The following is a 19,649-nucleotide window of genomic DNA, read 5'->3' on the forward strand; positions in this document are numbered from 1 at the left end:
AGTTCAATACATGAAGGGAAAGTTCCACTAGAGTGGAAGAGAGCCAACGTTATACCGATATTTAAAAGAGGAAAGGCAAATGAACGACTATATTACAGACCAGTGTCACTTACAAGTGTCTTGGGGAAGTTATGTGAAATAATTATAAAAAAAAAAATGGGTTAAATTTCTAGAAGAGGAGCAAGTCATATCGAACAGACAATTTGGGTTCAGGACAGGGCGGTCATGTGTATCAAACTTATTAAGCTTCTACTCAAGAGTTATTGCAGGACTTGAAAACAGAGATGGATGGGTAGACACAGTATACCTGGACATTAAAAGGCTTTTGATAAAGTCCCTCATGGAAGACTACTTTGGAAACTAGAGAACATAGGAGGACTGCGTGGAACCTTGCTTGAATGGACAAGAGATTATTTGAAGGATAGGGAAATGAGAACTGTGATCAGAGATACATACTCATCTTGGGGTAAAGTAACTAGCAGAGTGCCACAAGGGTCAGTGTTAGCCCCCCATTATGTTTCAGATTTATGTAAACGACATTCACATTGGGATAAACAGTTATATAAATTTATTTGCTGATGATGCAAAGTTGCTAAGAGTTATCAAAACCAGAGAGGACTGTCTGCTGTTGCAGGAAGATTTAAACAAGATCTATGAGTGGAGCAGGAAGTGAAAATTGGAGTTTAATGCCAAGAAATGTCACATAATGGAACTAGGAAAGAGTAAGAGAAGACCGGTATGGAACTATATGATGGGAGAGGAACAAATAATGAAGACTAAAGAGGAAAAAGATCTGGGAGTGATCATACAGGAAAATCTGAGCCCTGAAAAATACATAAGCAAGATATTTGGACTATCATATAAAATGTTGACTAATATAAGAGTGGCATTTCATTATATGGATAAAGATATGATGAAAAAAATCATCACAAGCATGACACGCCCAAGGCTGGAATATGCAGCAGTGGTATGGTCTCTGAGCTCTAAAAAGGATATAAGAAAATTGGAAAGGATACAGAAGATTGCTACAAAGATGGTGCTGGAACTAAAGGATCTCAAATGAAAAATGACAGAAGGATATGGGACTGCCAACCTTACAAGATAGAAGAGAGAGAGAGAGAGAGAGAGAGAGAGAGAGAGAGAGAGAGAGAGAGAGAGAGAGAGAGAGAGAGAGAGAGAGAGAGAGAGAGAGAGAGAGAGAGAGAGAGAGAGAGAGAGAGAGAGAGATACCTGCCTCTGAGGCAGGTCTAACCTCACCACCTCCCAGCCCAGATATGGTGCTGAGAGTAGATTTCTATTGTCTGGATTGAAGAGCTTGAAAATGCAAGTTTTCACTTACACATGATCAATGTTCTCATACAACACTAGCCAGAAGTTCAAAGTAAAGTAATTGTTTTTGCAGAAAAGAAATACAGTATGACTTTCATAACATGCCAAAAAAAAAAGTTTTTGGAACAAGCTAAATAAGGTGTGTCGTATATTGTTACACAAGGTGACTACTTAAAAAAAACCTAATCAGTTTTCTTAGTACTAGTCTCAGAACAAAAACAACTAAAAACTTTGCTTGTTTTTCCACTAATGGCGTAATTACAGATCCATACAAACATTTCATCATCTCAACCAATCAAAAATTTTGTAAATATTAATTTGCCACAAAAAAGACTAACCTCCAGATACAGTTCTGTTTGTTGAAGGGACAGAATTTCCTGATCTTGGCCTGGAGAGTAGAAACCAAACCATTCACTCTCTGTTGGAACCACCATGGAATCTTTCAGGAACTTAACCATAACAAAGTTTTCAAGCTTCTTCAAATTGCTGCGATACTCCTCATTCACCACCTGTCAAGCAAGCAAATAAAAACAACAGGTTTACTTAAGTCAAGTACAGTACATTGTTGGATATGAATTCAAATATAAAAACAAATTTCACAGAGGTGATAATGTCCGGTATGGAGGCATACATTCCTCATTATTTTCTCAACCTTTTCAACCTTGGTTTAACAAGGACAGAGAGGTTGCCCACAAAAGGTACCTGAGCCTTACATCTCCTGAAGCTCATGCACTTTATATTTCTGTCCCGAATCATGTTAAGTCTGTTCTTCAACTTGTCAAATATTTCTTCATTAGTAGAAAATGTCAAAATGTTTCAAACTCAAACTCCCTCATGACTTCTGGCATCTGGCCAAAAACATCTCCAATAAATTTACTTCTTCATATTTCCCTCCTTTATTTTATCCTGATAGCACCATTGCCATCTTATCTGTCTCTAAAGCTGAACTTTTCTCTCAAACCTTTGATCAAAACTCCACCTAAGATGATTCTGGGCTTGTCTCCTCTGACTATTTCATGCCTTCAATCAAAGTTCTTTGTAATGATGTTTTCCATGCCCTCAGAAGGCTTATGGACCTGATGAGGTCCTTCCTATTGTTCTCAAAAACTGCACTTCTGTGCTTGCACCTTGCCTGGCAAAACTTTTTCAACTATGTTTATCGACTTCTACCTTTCCTTCTCGCTGGAAGTTTGCCTACATTCAGCCTGTTCCTAAAAAGGGTGACTGTTCTAACCCCTCAAACTACTGTCATATAGCTTTAACCTCTTGCTTGTCTAAGGTTTTTCAATTTATTTTCAATAGGAAGATTCTTAAACATCTGTCACTTCACAATCTTCCACCTGATCGCCAGTATGGCTTCTGTCAAGGTCGCTCTACTGGTGATCTGGCGTTTCTTACGGAGTCTTGATCATCCTCTTTTAGAGATTTTGGTGAAACTTTTGCTGTCACATTAGACATATCAAAAGCTTTTGATAGTCTGGCACAAAGCTTCGATTTCAATACTGCCATCCTACGGTTTCTATCCTTCTCAAGTTTCCTTTTTGACCATTCTATTGCAGCCATGGTAGATGGCCACTGTTCTTCTCCTAAATATATTAACAGTGGTGTTCCTCAGGGTTCTGTCCTGTCACCCACTCTCTATTATTCATTAATGACCTTCTTAACCAAACTTCTTGCCCTATTCACTCCTATGCTGATAATACCATCCTACATCTTTCCATGTCCTTTCAGAGATGACAAACCTTTCAGGAAGTCAACAGATCATGCAGGGACACCACAGAACACCTGGCTTCTGATCTCTCTAAAATTTCTGATTGGGGCAGAGAAAACTCAATTTCTCCATCTATCAACTTGACACAACCTTCCAGACAACTATCCCATCTTCTTCAATGACACTCAACTGTCTCCCTCTTCCACACTGAATATCATCAGTCTGTTCTTTACTCATAATCTTAACTGGAAACTTCACATCTCATTTCTTGCTACAACAGCTTCTATGAAGTTAGGTGTTCTGCGGTATCTCTGCCAATTTTTCTCACCCCTCCAACTGCTAACTCTGTACAAGGACCTTATCTGTCCTTGTATGGAGTACTCTTCCTATGTTTGGGAGGGTTTCACTCACACATTTTTATTAGATAGGATGGAATCAAAAGCTTTTCATCTCATCAACTCCCCTCCTCTGACTTACTGTCTTAGCCTCTTTCTCACCACCGAAATGTTGCATCTCTTTCTATCTTTAATCGTTATTTTCATGCTAACTGCTCTATTGATCTTGCTAACTGCATGCTTCCCCTCCTCCTGTGTCCTTGCTGCACAATTCTTTCTTTTTCCTCTCATCCCTTTTCTGTTCAACTCTCTAATACAAGAGTTTACCAGTACTCTCAATCATTCATACCTCTCTCTGGTAAACTCTGGAACTCCCTACCAACATCTGTATTTCTATCTTCCTACAGCTTAACTTATTTTAAGAGAGAGGTTTCAAGACATTTGTCCCTCTTTTCAGGCTAATTCCTTTAAAATCTTTTAGGGAACTTGCAGTTAAAGTGGGCCTTTTTTTATATTTTGTTACTCTTGGCAAGCTTCCCTCCTGCATAAAAAAGTACCCTCATTATAGTGTAACCTCATTCTCAAATTTAATTTGTTCCTGAATGCTATTCATTATCTGAAACATTCAGAAACAAACTATTTTCATGCCAAATGCTCTTCTGATTTTGTTAACTGCATGCCTCCCCTCCTCCTGTGGCTTTGCTGCACAAGATTTTTTTTTCTTTCACCCCTATTCTATCCACCAACCAGTATACTTTCAATCATTCATCCCCTTCTTTGATAAATTCTGGAGCTCCCTGCCTGCTTCTGTATTTCCATCTACCTATGATCTGAACTTATTCAAGAGGGAAGTTTCAAGACATTTATCCCATTCTTTTGGCTACCTCTCTTGGCTCTGCTTGGGAACAGGCATCTAAGTGGGCCTTTTGGTTCAATTGCTGTTTCTTACCCTTAACCAGTTCCCTGTTACACGCACATAAAAAAGTAATTAAGTTCAAAATTTTGTTAAAAAACCAAATAGTTTGAAAAGGGAGGCACTCAGTAAACTGGGGTTCCATTATACTTCATAAATAGTCCAGACTATACTGAAAAGTGCTGTACAAAATAACAATATAAGAAAAGACTTAATCAGATAAAAAAAATGCTTAATATTATAAGTGATTACAGCACAGCTGCCTCTTCCTACCACCACCCTATTCACCCAACTATCACTCCTCCAAACACTCAGAAAGTATCCCACCAAGCCACTACATTCAGTAGGTTGTGCTGCCATGAACAAACCACTTTCATGCCAGCTGGGAAAACATTTCAAATATTCCTTATTGAATCCACATATGATAAAATACTACAAACCATATCTCACTCATGCCAATCCAGCCTTCTGTAAGAGTTTTGAGAATGACATGGCACCAAAGACCTGCAGAAGTGTTTGGTTACACCAATGAAGAACAGATAAACCTTCAAGTGGAAGTAAACAGGAGCCAAACACAAGACAGACAGAATGGGGCTGCATCATGCATTGACTAGACACAACCATCCCTTATCACTAATCGACACACAGGCTAGTACTATCCTAGTATTTTCTAAGTCATATCCATGCACTAACAGCTGCATAGACACTATGCTCAAAAAAAAAAAAAAAAAAAAAAAAAAAAAATATATATATATATATATATATATATATATATATATATATATATATATATATATATATATATATATATATATATATATATATATATATATATATATATATATATATATATATATATATATATATATATATCAAATGGCCTATCTGTGCTATAAATGGAGCATGCTATCCCAGAGCACACTTTAACACTTTCACTGCAACATGAAACAATTTGCAGCCTTAAAAGCAACATGAAGTTTTTTATAGACATCTACAAGAAAGTAAGTGATGAAAAAGAATACATTTTGCAATTTCTTCCCAGTTCTGATTGAATGTAGGTATAGAGGAAGTAAAAGTGCCTGTGAGTGATTGGTAATTAGGCATAGGAGTAACAAGTGGCAGTCAAAGTGTTAAACAGTATAGGTACTTTGTAATATATCTGAATCCTAGTGGAATTACTTTACACCGATGTTACCTTATGGTCTGACCATTTTATGAAGATCGGTTAGGCGTTGGCTTTTTCGGGAATTTCCCGGCCTGCGGTGCTGCTAACCCTTGTGCTGGGCAAATTATGGGATTACAGCTTACATGTCAATGAGAATCTTGCTTCTCTCTCTCTCTCTCTCTCTCTCTCTCTCCATATACATAGAATTTACATTTCATGCAAATATATTTCTATCAGAGATCTATAGTTACTTATAAATTACTAAAATTAGAAAAGAATCTGCATGTCAGTCAGTCAAGCTTCCCCCTCTCTCTCTCTCTCTCTCTCTCTCTCTCTCTCTCTCTCTCATCCTGGGTGGTAGTGGGAGAGGAAGTGACCCATGGATTAACACAGTCACTTTGACCTGTGACCTCACTCGGTCACCCAAAGGGATGTGACAACGCTCGGAGGAAACGTTGTCAAGTACTATTGTGTTTGCAAAACAATGCAAAATATATCTAAAAATAAGCAAAAATTACTCTAACTTGCCTTTTTAGAGCATCACAATATATATGTACTACAACACCATTCAGTAACAAAGTATTAAGTACCTGACTTGAGGTGCGTATTGGTACATGTGTGACAGCGCCGCAGGCCAGGAAATCCCCAAAAAAGCCAACCCCTAAACGATCTTCATAAAATTGTCAGACCACAGTCTTTTTTTTTTTTTTTCAACAACATAATATAAACTACCAATATATTTCTAAACACTTTTTATCCAACAATATAATACAAACCATATTTACCTCAAGTGCCAACATTGTAGATTACCTCACGAACTCTACTTTACCTTTCAACTCCATTCATTCATTGAATGCTGGACTCTATGGACTTCCATGATCTGAATTGGCAAATAATTTTGTCGACACTAGGCTATGGGAAATCCCAGTAATTAACTAACATACAAATAAAAGACTCCTGACTCAGTAAGCAAGAACAAACCTTTTCATTATTAATATCAGCAAGGAAAATTGAATAGTTGCGGTAGTCCTCTTCATGCAGCGGGTCATGCCAGTACTGAGCCTGAACCAGGCTGTCCTGAATCCAACTGAAAAAAGTTAAAATACTGTATTTATAAAATTAAGAGAGTACCATGCAGGATGTTTTAATACAATTATGATGTTGAAGGCTATTATTGAAATTTCAAACATTGAACTAGTAAGTCAATACTTGTGCTTAACATTACAGCAAGTGTACTTTGGAGTAGTATGTGGCATGGTGATTTGGATTATGTCACTAAGCTCCCAATGTGTTGTTAAAAGAAAAGGGTTGTGTAGTCCTCCATCAAAGCTTTCATTTCTAAAGAAGCAAGAAAGTATAAAATAACATTTAAAAAATCAAATTTTACTGTTTTTTTTCTATGCTCTAACTTTTTATTCTTTTCTTATCTATTGAAAAGTTATAAATAGAAAGATTTCATAAATCTTAAAAAATCTGCAAGAATAAAAAATAATTCTTGTAACAATCACAATTGCAAGAGAGGGTTGGGTGTGCGATGAAAGATAAGTCAAGAAACCAAGCACTGAAATGAATGAGCTGAGAGATGCCTGTGATGTATAAAATATGGGGAGTGAGTGAATAATAAAAGTGTATTACATATTTTATATCTCTAGTAAAGATTCATTACTCAATAATGGAAAGATTGATGAGTTCCAAACAAAATATAGAAGGCATTTTGGCAGCATAGATATTATGACTAGAAAATGAGATGACAGATGACTGTAGTACATAATAGATGAGGTAAGTGCAGGAGGATGATCTGGATTGAAATGGGAGGATAAAGTAATGTACTGTGTGAGTAAAGATGAGAGAAGAGAATAAGATAATCTAAGTATGCAAGGAGTGTAAATAAAGGAAGAAATTGAGACTATTCTTTTAAGAAAATTTCCTGTGGGAAGCTCTGGACAGCAAGCATGAAATATAGACAGACAGATAAACAAAAACATCCAAATAGATAGATGGATAGATGGACAAAATAAACAACCCACACATACATATATGACACCTTTTTAGTGTGAGAAGCTTGCTTGTTGATTACTTTTTAGGATACCACTCTATTTGGAGAAGAGTGGAATAGCTTTTCCCATATATTTTGCTCAAGATGCTTTCTGTCAATTATGCTCATGAATTGAGGAAAAAATACATATATCTCTGGAAACCACAAGTCTGAGGAATATTTAAAAAAAACATATTACACTAATACAATTGATATCATATAAATATATATATATATATATATATATATATATATATATATATATATATATATATATATATATATATATATATATATGTATATGGTGGAGACTCAATACTCGAACTTAATTAGTTCCAAATGGTTGTTTGAGTATTAAAAAGTTTGATTACTGATACCTATAAATCAGGTAATTTGTTCTAATCTTAGCAAAACCTCAAGTTTATAAAAATTTCAATGTATATTTTTTACAATTTTGATTTGTACATACCGTAAATGAAGGCTGGTGATGGCTAACTTAGAAGAGGAGGGGAGAAGGGTGGGGAGGAGGAGGGAGGTTGCTGGAGGATGAGTCTCCATCCATGAAAATGTCTTTGTAAAGTTTCTCGTGGTGTGATTCCTGTGAATCCACTAATGGAATGCTGTGGCTCACTAACAGTTGCACTCTCACCAGATTCCTTATTTTCACCACTAACAAGCCTCTTTGGTGCCATCCTAAGTTTCTTAATGAAAAACCACTGACAGAATGCAGAAGAATGTTGTTTTTCTCAAGACTCCAGCAGGACTAAGATGCCCACCGGCATCGGTATACTGGTATTACAGTAATACTGCTATTACCAGTATTACCAATAATACAGTATCAGAACGGTACAGTGGCAACTGTGAGAAGGGAGATGACAGAGCTTTGTACATGAACAAATATGCAGCCGTTTGATTACCAGATATTTTCACCACTAATAAGCCTTTGGTGTTAATGTAAGTTTATAAATGCAAAACTACAGATAGAATGCAGGAAAATGTTATTCTGATGACTGCGGCAGCACAAGTCACAACTGGTGGAGGGGGAAGGGGGATGCCAGGGAGCCTTTGTTTACAACCATGGGTGTGGCCGTTCGACCTTAAGGTATTTTTTCAGGTATTAAATCAAACTTTTGCGTTTGAGTATTGAGTCTTCACTGTATATATATATATATATATATATATATATATATATATATATATATATATATATATATATATATATATATATATATTAGCAAATAATCTAATATCACATAGTATATCTAATGCTACACATAAATAACAACTGACAGCCCTCTCTACTTACGAAACATAAGATCCATAGTTCAGAAGCTTACGGACATATTCACATAAGCGGGACTCACTTGGGGACGATGGACAAGATGGCAAACCAAACACACCTTCATGCTGTCCACCAAGAGTAACCAAATTCTTCATGGAAGGATTTGGACAGCGCTCAGCCACGGCACGTCTGTGTACAACTAATGCCATCACCATCGTATGACAGATAAACACAGTATAAACACAGTTGGCAAAGCTACAGAAAGTTTATAATTCTAGCCCATACCTTTCAAACTTTTAGCAAACAGATACAATAGCCCCATCACCATCTTCTTTCCAAATACAACTCCATCCTTTAATCCTTCTTCCAAGCCAAAAATCAAAACACAAAACATGAATACTTGATATAAGCTCCAAGATTTAGGAGACGTCGCATCTCCTCACAAAGAGCATTGCCTGAAGGACAGTTTGGAAGGCCAAATATTCCTTGATGTTGACCACCAAATGTGATGAGATTACGCATTGCTGGCTCAGGACAACGCTCAGCCACAGTACGGCTATAAGGAATTCAAAATGCATGAATTTCGTGGTGCATTTTTTTTTTTTCCATCCATTAGTTAAACAGCTGGCATGTAAGACACACTTATGTATAACAGTTTCTCTTGTTTTACAGTTATATATATTTTCAATAGCATATATTATCATGAATATATTAGATTAATAATACATCACCTTAACTAAAAAGAAATGCACTTTATGCCCAAGTAGATAATACAGTACATGAAGGAAAGTGAAGACAAGATAAGATAAAGAGAGGATATTACAGAAAGCAAGAAGTCAGAGAGAGAGAGAGAGAGAGAGAGAGAGAGAGAGAGAGAGAGAGAGAGAGAGAGAGAGAGAGAGAGAGAGAGAGAGAGAGAGAGAGAGAGAGTGTTATCATGAAAGAATTATCATTGTAATGTTTTCTTCCCTCTCTATACCTGCTGCCTGGTTGTATCTAACACACACTCTCCTTCCAAGTAGCCACACTAATATTTGCTGTTGCTGTTTATGAGACACTATCTAAGGCATCTATTTCTAGAAATTTATCTGTCAAATTTATTCTGTAACTTATCAGAACTTTATTACACAAAACACAAAAATCTTATTAAATCTAGTGTTCTCAAATAATATCTGGAAAAAAAAAAAATGTGTACATATATTCAACCAGGAATTATGGCTATCTTTATATAAAGTTGAACTCCTTGCTCAGACCTTTACTAAATATCAATACTGAATCTCAATAAAAAATAAGGTCACCCAGCCCATGTTTCTCTACGCCAGTGGTTCTCAATCTGAGGTCCATGGCAAGAATTTAAGGGGATCGTGATGAGCTTTTACAAGTAATACATTTCTAAATAACATTGGGAATCTGTAATGTGGGCATGAGAGCAATATCAATAAAATATTTCTAGTTTGTGCTCATTGAAGCAAAAAATAAATAAATAAATAAATAAAAAATAAATAAAATAAGACAACAACAATAATAATAATAATAATAATAATAATAATAATAATAATAATAATAATAATAATAATAATAATAACAATAATAATTATACTTACAGAAACTGTCCTCCTTGTGAAAATCCCATGGCATGATAACCACCTTGTAGTTCAGGATCATTAGAAAGTTTCTGGCACACTTCCTCCACTTGATTGTTTACATTCCCAAAGTAACCATGTTCTTCATCCTGAAATGTAACATTTTTCACAATAATAAAACATGAACTCCTACTTGAAAAATTACAGTATGTACTACGTATGTAATTTTTCAGTCTACATATCATTATCTTACATTATAAACATTAACCTTCTGTGTATTTACTACTCAAGAATTTCAGATCAAAGATTGTGGACTGCCACCACGCTGACACCACTCCTCTACCTCTAATATGCCTTTTTCCCAACATAAGAACAGAAATGCATGGGGTGGCATTCCCAGTCCTACAACCTAATCTCTCTTAGTAACCTATTAACGCAGGATAAGAACATGGGACAGTTAACCTGCACCCTTTGTTTTACAACTGACTACATAAAAGGCTATATGATTAACAACCCAGGTTGAATGAATAGATAATATTGTTCACACTTGATTGGGTTTTTAGAGGCACCACATATGGTGACATCTCTACACTCAGTTAAACCACAAACAAAAATCTCTACATCTCATCTCTTGCTAAAACAGTTTCTATGAAGTTAGGCATTCTAAACTGTCTGCCAGTCTTCTCATCCCCTGCTGAAAACTCTATATAGTGAACATGTATGAAATACACTTCACATAAATGGGGATGGTGACACTTGCACAACTCTTTCAAACCAGGAGGAATCAAAAGCATCTTCCTTATCCATTTAACTCCTCTAACTGATTGTCATTATCCTACCCACCCCTCTCTCTCTCTCTCTCTCTCTCTCATTTCTTGCTATTTTTTTTTTTCAAACTAACTGCTCTTATGATCTTGCTAACTATATGCCTACCCTATAATATAACAGTTCTTAATCTCATCATTTTTAATGGCAAACTCTGCAACTCCTCACCTGGTTCTACATTTCCCCTAGCCATAATTTAATATGAACTCTTTCAAGATTTCATGACTCATCCTCATTATTTTAAATAATGTTTTTTATTGCTCTTAGTGGTCTGGCAAACACAAGGCAAGCTGAGGTCAGGTATTATGGTGCAACACAAAACAATAAGGCAGTTATAACCAGTTCAGGGGCCATTTATCACAGGAGAGCATATGCCCTCATTAGTTACACCACTGACAGGATGATAAGACTGTTACTTTGTATTGCTGTATTAGGGCACAAAGATACCCATTATATTCTTATATTATATCAAAGATTAATTATGTAATACAAGAAGTGCCTGAAGTACTCTTAATACCAATACTTCTGGGATATATACAGATGTTTATGCTTAACTTTCTTGGTGAAAGCTTACAAAAATAACCCAAATATTGATTCATAATGCAATTTATTCCTCAAAAGTAATATTACAGTAATTTTCTTTCATTAACCTACGAACACCTCAGAAGAATGTTTCCCAGACCTCCACCCTTGTCCTATTTGGTCACTTCTCTTGACTTTAAGGGAATATATATTTTGTGCTATTTTTACAATGTTTTCAACACTATCAGAGGAAAAAAAAAATACAACCCTTGTCACATGATTGAATTTCATTCTGGCTGAAGCTTAATCATCACCATGCCACCTCAATCACAACCCTGCAAAACATTGATCTAATACAATATATAAAACTTAGCTACTTTTCATTTGGAGCTATTAAAATACTAATACTTCATAAATTGTGTCTCTAAATGAAACAAAACAAAACTGAATTGTATCTTATCAACACTGGATATATATATATATATATATATATATATATATATATATATATATATATATATATATATATATATATATATATATATATATATATATATATATATATATATATATATTGAATCATTAGATTCAATTTTCTATTCTACTGCACTAAATTGAACTAAATCAAATGTGAGTCAGTTTTTTTTTCCTTCCTTGCACTATATTATCAATCCTGAAGGTCTGTAAATATATATAAATGGCCCAAAATAAAACTTAAATATGAGGAAGATGAATACTAAGAAATTAACCAATAAGCAGATTCAGCAGGTAATAAGCAAATTAATAGGACAAGAAACTTAATGTTTTAGTTCATGAGGAGAACACGAGAAAGAAGTAGAAGGATGAGTAAAAGGGGAACATGGTAGAGTAATGGTGGGTTATTTAGTTTGAGAGAGAGAGAGAGAGAGAGAGAGAGAGAGAGAGAGAGAGAGAGAGAGAGAGAGAGAGAGAGAGAGAGAGAGAGAGAGAGAGAGAGAGAGAGAGAGAGAGAGAGAGAGAGAGAGAGAGAGAGAGAATGCCAATCACTCATGTCTGTGAATTCCCATTTCTTATCACAACTATAACTCGCATTTCAACAGTGGTGATAACACATGAGGACAGGATGGGTGGTCCCAGGACTTATGGCTATTAACTTACAACAGGATTTCTATAGAACTGGTATCAAGAAGAAATCTGATTTGAAGGGCAATGAAAAATATTTCCCAAATATATGCTGCAAAATTTGCATGAAACTTACAATTTAGATGTAGCTATATAATACAAACCTCTCCAATTCATACTTACAGCAATAATGTTACCACCAATCATGAGTGACCTGACATATATACCAGGAATCCTCTCCTCAACCATCTTCTTGATCCGTCCCATGCTGAAGAAAAAACAGCAAGTATCTCCTGGAAAGGAAGAATTTTTCTTTGACATTTATAAAAGCTAATGCCTTCTCCATAGCTCCCCAATATGCTCAACAAATTACAAAATTCACCATTCACTCATCTCTAATGACACTATGCATAATATTTAAAAGTAAATGGCTACAATGACTTCTCACTGTAATTTAGTTTTGCTCTCTCTCTCTCTCTCTCTCTCTCTCTCTCTCTCTCTCTCTCTCTTTTTCTCTCTCTCTCTCTCTATCTCATGTGGTAAATGCTGTAAATCAAATTAAAAATACAGACTATACACAAATAAATGCTTTGTTTTCTGTATTTCCAATTTCCATGCTTTAGAGTTTCCATCCTTTAGAGTTTGAGTGGAGGAGGTAATAGACACCTACAGAGATGATAATTTACTCCCAGCAAGATCTAATAGCACTAATTCTGTTCCACACCAATTCTGGTCTCGATCAGTTCAAGGGGTGCTGTGAACCTTCCATTAAAGCTAGTTGTGATCTCACTGAATGTTTCTATTTGTGTCTCACAACTCAAGGGGGCAGTCACAGCCAGCCATCTAAGGACAACTCTCCTCTACACAAAACTACATGCACTTACTATACACACTACCTTCACTCAAAATTTTAAAATGGCAACTCCTAATTCAGCCTCGCAGTTTCCTTCTGCGGAGGAGACCAGAAATGTCCCCAGATCAGACTGCTCTTCAGGTGGCGGCCCAAAAAGTCTTGACACCTACCTCAACTTTTTTTTCATTAACTTCTGTAACATTCCCGGTCTTAGATCTAATTTTCAATCTTTAGAACACCACCTCTCCTCTACTAAACCTCACCTTCTTTTCCTCACCAAAACACAGCTGTCTGAGGCAACTAACAGTAGCCTCTTCTCTGTTCCCTCCTACTTTCTCTATTCTCAGTCTCATTCCAAAACTGGATATTGCATCTACATACGCAACGACTTAACTTGCTCTTGTGCCCACACTCTTGAATCTTCCGAGTTTTCCACCATCTGGCTTTGACTCAATAGTCACTCTCTAACCATATTTATCTGTGCTGTCTACCTCTCCCATAACTCCTCTAACTACAGTAAATTCTTTGACAATTTAACTTCTTAAGTGGAGCACATTCTGTCCCTCTATCCTTTCACTGAGATCTCCATCCTTGGAGATTTCAATGTTTACCACCAGCCTTGGCTTTACTCTCCCTTCACTAACCATCCTGGTGAACTAGCCTTCAACTTTGCTATCCTCCATGACTTAGAGCAACTGGTGCCACACCCTACTTGTATTCCTGACCATCTTAGAGATACACCCAACATTCTTGATCTTTTCCTCCTCCTCACTTCTGCTTATGCTGTTAACCTATCTTCTCCGTTGGGCTCCTCCGATCACAATCTCATTTCTGTATCTTGTCCTATTTCTCCAATCCCTCCTCAGGATCCCCAAAGGTAGGGGTGCCTCTGACATTTTGCCTTAGCCAGCTTAGGGGTACTGAGGAGGTATTTTGCAGAATGATTACTGTTTCCGTGTCAGAGACCCATCTCTGTGTGCTGAACGCATAACGGAGATAATAGTGTCTGGCATAGAAGTGTACATTCCTCACTGTTTTTCTCAACCTAAACCTTCTAAACCTTTGTTTAATACAGCCTGTTCTCGTGCTATTTGTGATAGAGAGGTTGTCCACTAAAGGTACTTGAGCCTTTCATCACCTGAACCTCACGCACTTTATATTTCTGCCAGGAATCATGCTAAGTCTGCTCTTCAACTTGCCAAACACTCTTTCATAAATAGAAAATGTCATAATCTTTCAAACTCAAACTCTCCTCGAGATTTGTTCATCTTTCCCTCCTTTATTTTATCCTGATGGCACAACTGCCATCACATCTGTCTCTAAAGCTGAACTCTTCTCTTAAACCTTTGCTAACAACTCCACCTTGGATGATTCTGGGCTTGTTCCTCCCTCTCCTCCTCCCTCTGACTATATTATGCCTACAATTAAAGTTCTTCATAATGATGTTTTCCACACCCTCTCTGGCCTAAACTCTCAGAATGCTTATGGACCTCATGGGATTCCTCCTATTGTTCTCAAAAACTGTGCTTCTGTGCTTGCACCTTGCCTGGCCAAACTCTTTCATCTACATCTATCAACTTCTACTTTTCCTTCATCCTGGAAGTTTGCCTACATTCAGCCTGTTCCTGAAAAAGGTGACCATTCTAATCCCTCAAACTACTGCCCTATAGCTTTAATTTCTTGCTTATCTAAAGTTGTTTAATCTATCCTCAATAGGAAGATTCGCAAACATCTGTCACTTCACAATCTTCTCTCAGATCGCCAGTAGAGCTTCTGTCAAGATTGCTCTACTGGTGATCTTCTGCCTTTCCTTACGAATTCGGTCTTGGTCGTCTTCTGTTAGAGATTTGGGTGAAACTTTTGCTTTTACATTAGACATATCAAAAGCTTTTGAAAGAGTCCTGGCACAAAGCTGCCCTTTTACGGTTTCTATCCTTCTCTTTGCAACTTTATTTTGTTTCCTTTCTGACTGTTCTATTGCAGCTGTGGTAGATGGCCACTGTTCTTCTAAATCTATTAACAGTGGTGTTCCTCAAGGTTCTGTCCTGTCACCCACTCTCTTTCTACTATTCATTAACGATCTTCTTAACTTCTTGCCCTGTCCACTCCTGTGCTCATTATAAAACCCTACACTCTTCCACATCCTTTCAAAGACGACCAACCCTTAAGAAAGTCAACAGAACACGCAGAGATGCCACAGAATGCTTGATTTCTGATCTTTCTAAGATTTCTGATTGGGGCAAAGAAAATTTAGTAGTGTTCAATGCCTCAAAAAGTCAATTCCTCCATCTATCAACTCGCCACAACCTTCCAGACAACTATCCCCTCTTCTTCAATGACATTCAACTATCTCCATCTTCTACATTGAACATCCTTGGCCTATCCTTTACTCATAATCTAAACTGGAAACCACATCTCATCTCTTGCTAAAACAGCTTCTATGATGTCAGGCATTCTGACATGCTTCCATCATTTTTCTTTTTGCCCCTCCAATTGTTAACTCTGTCCATCCTTGTATGGAATAATCTTTGCATTTTTTTTTTTTTTTTTTTTGGGGGTTCCACTCACACAGTTTTATTAGATATGGTGAGATCAAAAGTTTTTCATTTCATCATCTCTCCTCAGCCTCTTTCTCACTACTGGAATGTTGCATCTCTTACTATCTTTTATTTTTCATGCTAACTGCTCTCTTGGTGCACAAGGCTTTCTTCTCCTTCTCACCCTTATTCTGTTAAACTCTCTAATACAAGAGTTAACCAGTACTCTCAATCATTCATACTTTTCTCGGGTAAACTCTGGAATTCCACGCCTGCTTCTGTATTTCCATCTTCCTACGACTTGACTTCTTTTAAGAGGGAGATTTCAAGATATCTGTTCCTGAATTTTGGATAACTCACTTGACCTTTTAAGGGAAATGGCAAATCAGTGTGCCTTTTTTCCACTTTTTGTTGCTTTAGCCAGTTTCCCCTCCTGCATAAAAAAAATAAGACAATAATTTCCACTTTTTCTGTCCACATTTCCAAACTAAAGCTAGCTGTTACATTTATATATGCAAATAACCTGATCAACCTGCTCTCAAAAGAATTTTCTACCATCTGGTTGGACTTCCCTACTATTTTCCTAAATTTGTTCATATTGTTTTCTGTCAATCTCTCATCTAATTTTCCAGTCAGCGTAGATTTGTGTAAGGATTGTGCAAAGTCAATGTAGTTGTTAAACTTCTATATGCATAAGTACAGCATTGTTACATCATCAGCCTTACAGGGGTGTTAAGAGGTCATTGCTCAAGATATGCCAGCATAACAAACCCATCTGACTACTTGACAGTGGATTTGGTATGTGAGTATAGGTGGGCCTCTCTCCTCTTCCTCCCAAACTTATCAGGCTTGGGAAAACATCGCTGTTCCTACTTTGCATTTATTCTCTATCAGTACTTGACAAGGTACAGCTTTTAGTAATGGGAGGGGAAAAGGTATGTGAAGCCTTTGATGGTCCTCCTCTGACTGGAGTTTTGGGTGGGGAGGAAGACATATATATATATATATATATATATATATATATATATATATATATATATATATATATATATATATATATATATATATATATATATATATATATATATATATATATATATATATATATATATATATATATATATATATATATATATATATATATATATATATATATATATATATATATATATATATATATATATATATATATATATATATATATATATATATATATATATATATATATATATATATATATATATATATATATATATATATATATATATATATATATATATATATATATATATATATATATATATATATATATATATATATATATATATATATATATATATATATATATATATATATATATATATATATATATATATATATATATATATATATATATATATATATATATATATATATATATATATATATATATATATATATATATATATATATATATATATATATATATATATATATATATATATATATATATATATATATTAGGTTAGGAAAAAATTAGGTTGGGTTAAATAGTGTCCTAGCAAGGCAGTCCATGGGAGGATAGGCTTTTAGCATTGTTCAAATAGTGTCTTAGCAGGGATTCACAGGGAGCCAAACCTCCTCATGGTTAAGATAGGTTTCTGATTGTTTGCTGCATTTAGGGAATTTTCTTGACTTTGGAGAAATTTCCTTAATTTCTTCAGACTCTAGGGAAGTTTCCATATATTTTCAAAGTGTGTATATATATATATATATATATATATATATATATATATATATATATATATATATATATATATATATATATATATATATATATATATATATATATATATATATATATATATATATATATATATATATATATATATATATATATATATATATATATATATATATATTTTTTTTTTTTTCTTTTTTTTTTTAATATATGGAAACTTCGCTAGAGTCTGAAAAAAAATTTAAAAAATTTCTCCACCAAAGTTACAAAAATAACAGAGACTTGTCCAACCAACAAATATCAGAGCCCAATGGAATAAGATGATCATATGATTATAGATATTATATTAGAGGATCAGAGAATTTTGAAATGTGATGAGGGACACAAACAAAAAAGACAGAATCACACTAGGACAAATTTCGAAGGACTAAGAAGTTACTTTGGTAGTACTGGATGGAAGGAAACCATGCAAGGCAAGACAGTTCAAGAGAAGTATGGTATATTCCTAGACAAGTATAATGAGAGGGTAAAGAGATAACTTCCCGAATACAGAGTAAGAGAGAGCAAACACATGCGGTATAATGATATATGTGCAAAATCTAAGAAGTGCAAGGATGCAGCTTGGAAAAAATCAAGGAAGCAATGAAACAAAGTAAATAGGAAGCAGTATAAAGAGGCACATAATGAATATATTAGAATAAGAAGGGAGGAGGAGAGAAATTTTGAGAAGGATGAAATGAAGAGATGTGAAAAAGAACCCAAGCTTATTTATAAACATATAAATGGAAAAATGATAAACAGAGAGCATCACTATGTTAATCAAAGGAAATAGGACATATGAAACAACAGAAGAAACAAGTGAACTTATGAACGGGAGCTTTCATAAAACCAAACAACCAAGCAACACAAAAAGGATTAAGAATATTCTGGTGCATAAGCAAGAAATCAGTAAACTGCTAGAAGGGGTGGATGTGAGGTAGGCAATGGGGACAGATGGAGTGTCAGGATGGACACTGAGGGAATGTAGAGACCAACTGGTAGAATAAATCTGCGATGTTATCAACAACTCTCTGATGGAAGGGAAGGTACCAAGGGAGTGGAAAAGAGCAAATAGCTATATTCAAAATATATAAAGGAGGAAAAAAGAACAAGCCCCTAAATTATAGACTAGTGTCACTGACTAGTGTTGTGAGAAAAACCTGTGAAATTGTAATTAAAGAAAATGGTTAGAATATCTGGAGGAAAATGAAATAATAAATATCTCTCAATTCAGTTTCAGAAAAAGATTATGCATAACAATTTCACTAAGCTTTTATACAAGTGTAATAGATGAAGTACAAGGGAGAGATGGATGGGTTGACACAGTGTATTTGAACATTAAAAAGACCTTTGACAGAGTAGCACATAGAAGACTCCTATGGAAAATAGAACACATCAGAGGAATAGTAGGAAATATCTTAAAATGAATGACAAACTACCAAACAGATAGGGAAACAAGGACAATGATAAAGAGACCCCATCAAGTTGGAGCACAGTCACTAGTGGCGTACCACAGGGTTCAGTGCTGGCACCAAGTATGTTCCAAATATTAATTATATGCAAGGTCTGAGTTGCTACATAAATTTGTTTGCTGGTATGTGAAACTTTTGAGAGTAATAAGGAACATCGAAAACTGTGTGAAATTGCAGAAAGATATTAACAAGATCTGGAAGTGGAGACAAGAGTGGAAATTATAATT

At 35.3% G+C, this 19,649-nt stretch overlaps 1 protein-coding gene across 7 annotated transcripts in view; it reads right to left on the reverse strand.

Moving 5' to 3' along the window:
• Positions 1 to 19,649, reverse strand: part of LOC123505450 (palmitoyl-protein thioesterase 1-like) — a 31,998-nt gene that overhangs the window by 8,071 nt on the left and 4,278 nt on the right. For 3 of the 7 annotated variants that reach the window (XM_045256743.1, XM_045256745.1, XM_045256746.1), the window contains exons 2-8: positions 12,985 to 13,094; positions 10,375 to 10,502; positions 9,171 to 9,326; positions 8,795 to 8,959; positions 6,690 to 6,791; positions 6,435 to 6,540; positions 1,668 to 1,838 (exon numbers count right to left, since the gene is read on the reverse strand). In XM_045256743.1, coding sequence (XP_045112678.1) covers positions 1,668 to 1,838; positions 6,435 to 6,540; positions 6,690 to 6,791; positions 8,795 to 8,959; positions 9,171 to 9,326; positions 10,375 to 10,502; positions 12,985 to 13,094 — 938 coding nt within the window. The remainder of the gene's footprint in view (positions 1 to 1,667; positions 1,839 to 6,434; positions 6,541 to 6,689; positions 6,792 to 8,794; positions 8,960 to 9,170; positions 9,327 to 10,374; positions 10,503 to 12,984; positions 13,095 to 19,649) is intronic. The other 4 variants (XM_045256744.1, XM_045256747.1, XM_045256749.1 and 1 more) reach the window with 4 other exon arrangements.

Source organism: Portunus trituberculatus, chromosome 18 (assembly GCF_017591435.1).
Source record: "Portunus trituberculatus isolate SZX2019 chromosome 18, ASM1759143v1, whole genome shotgun sequence".
In the NCBI taxonomy this organism is placed as follows: Eukaryota; Metazoa; Arthropoda; class Malacostraca; order Decapoda; family Portunidae; genus Portunus; species Portunus trituberculatus.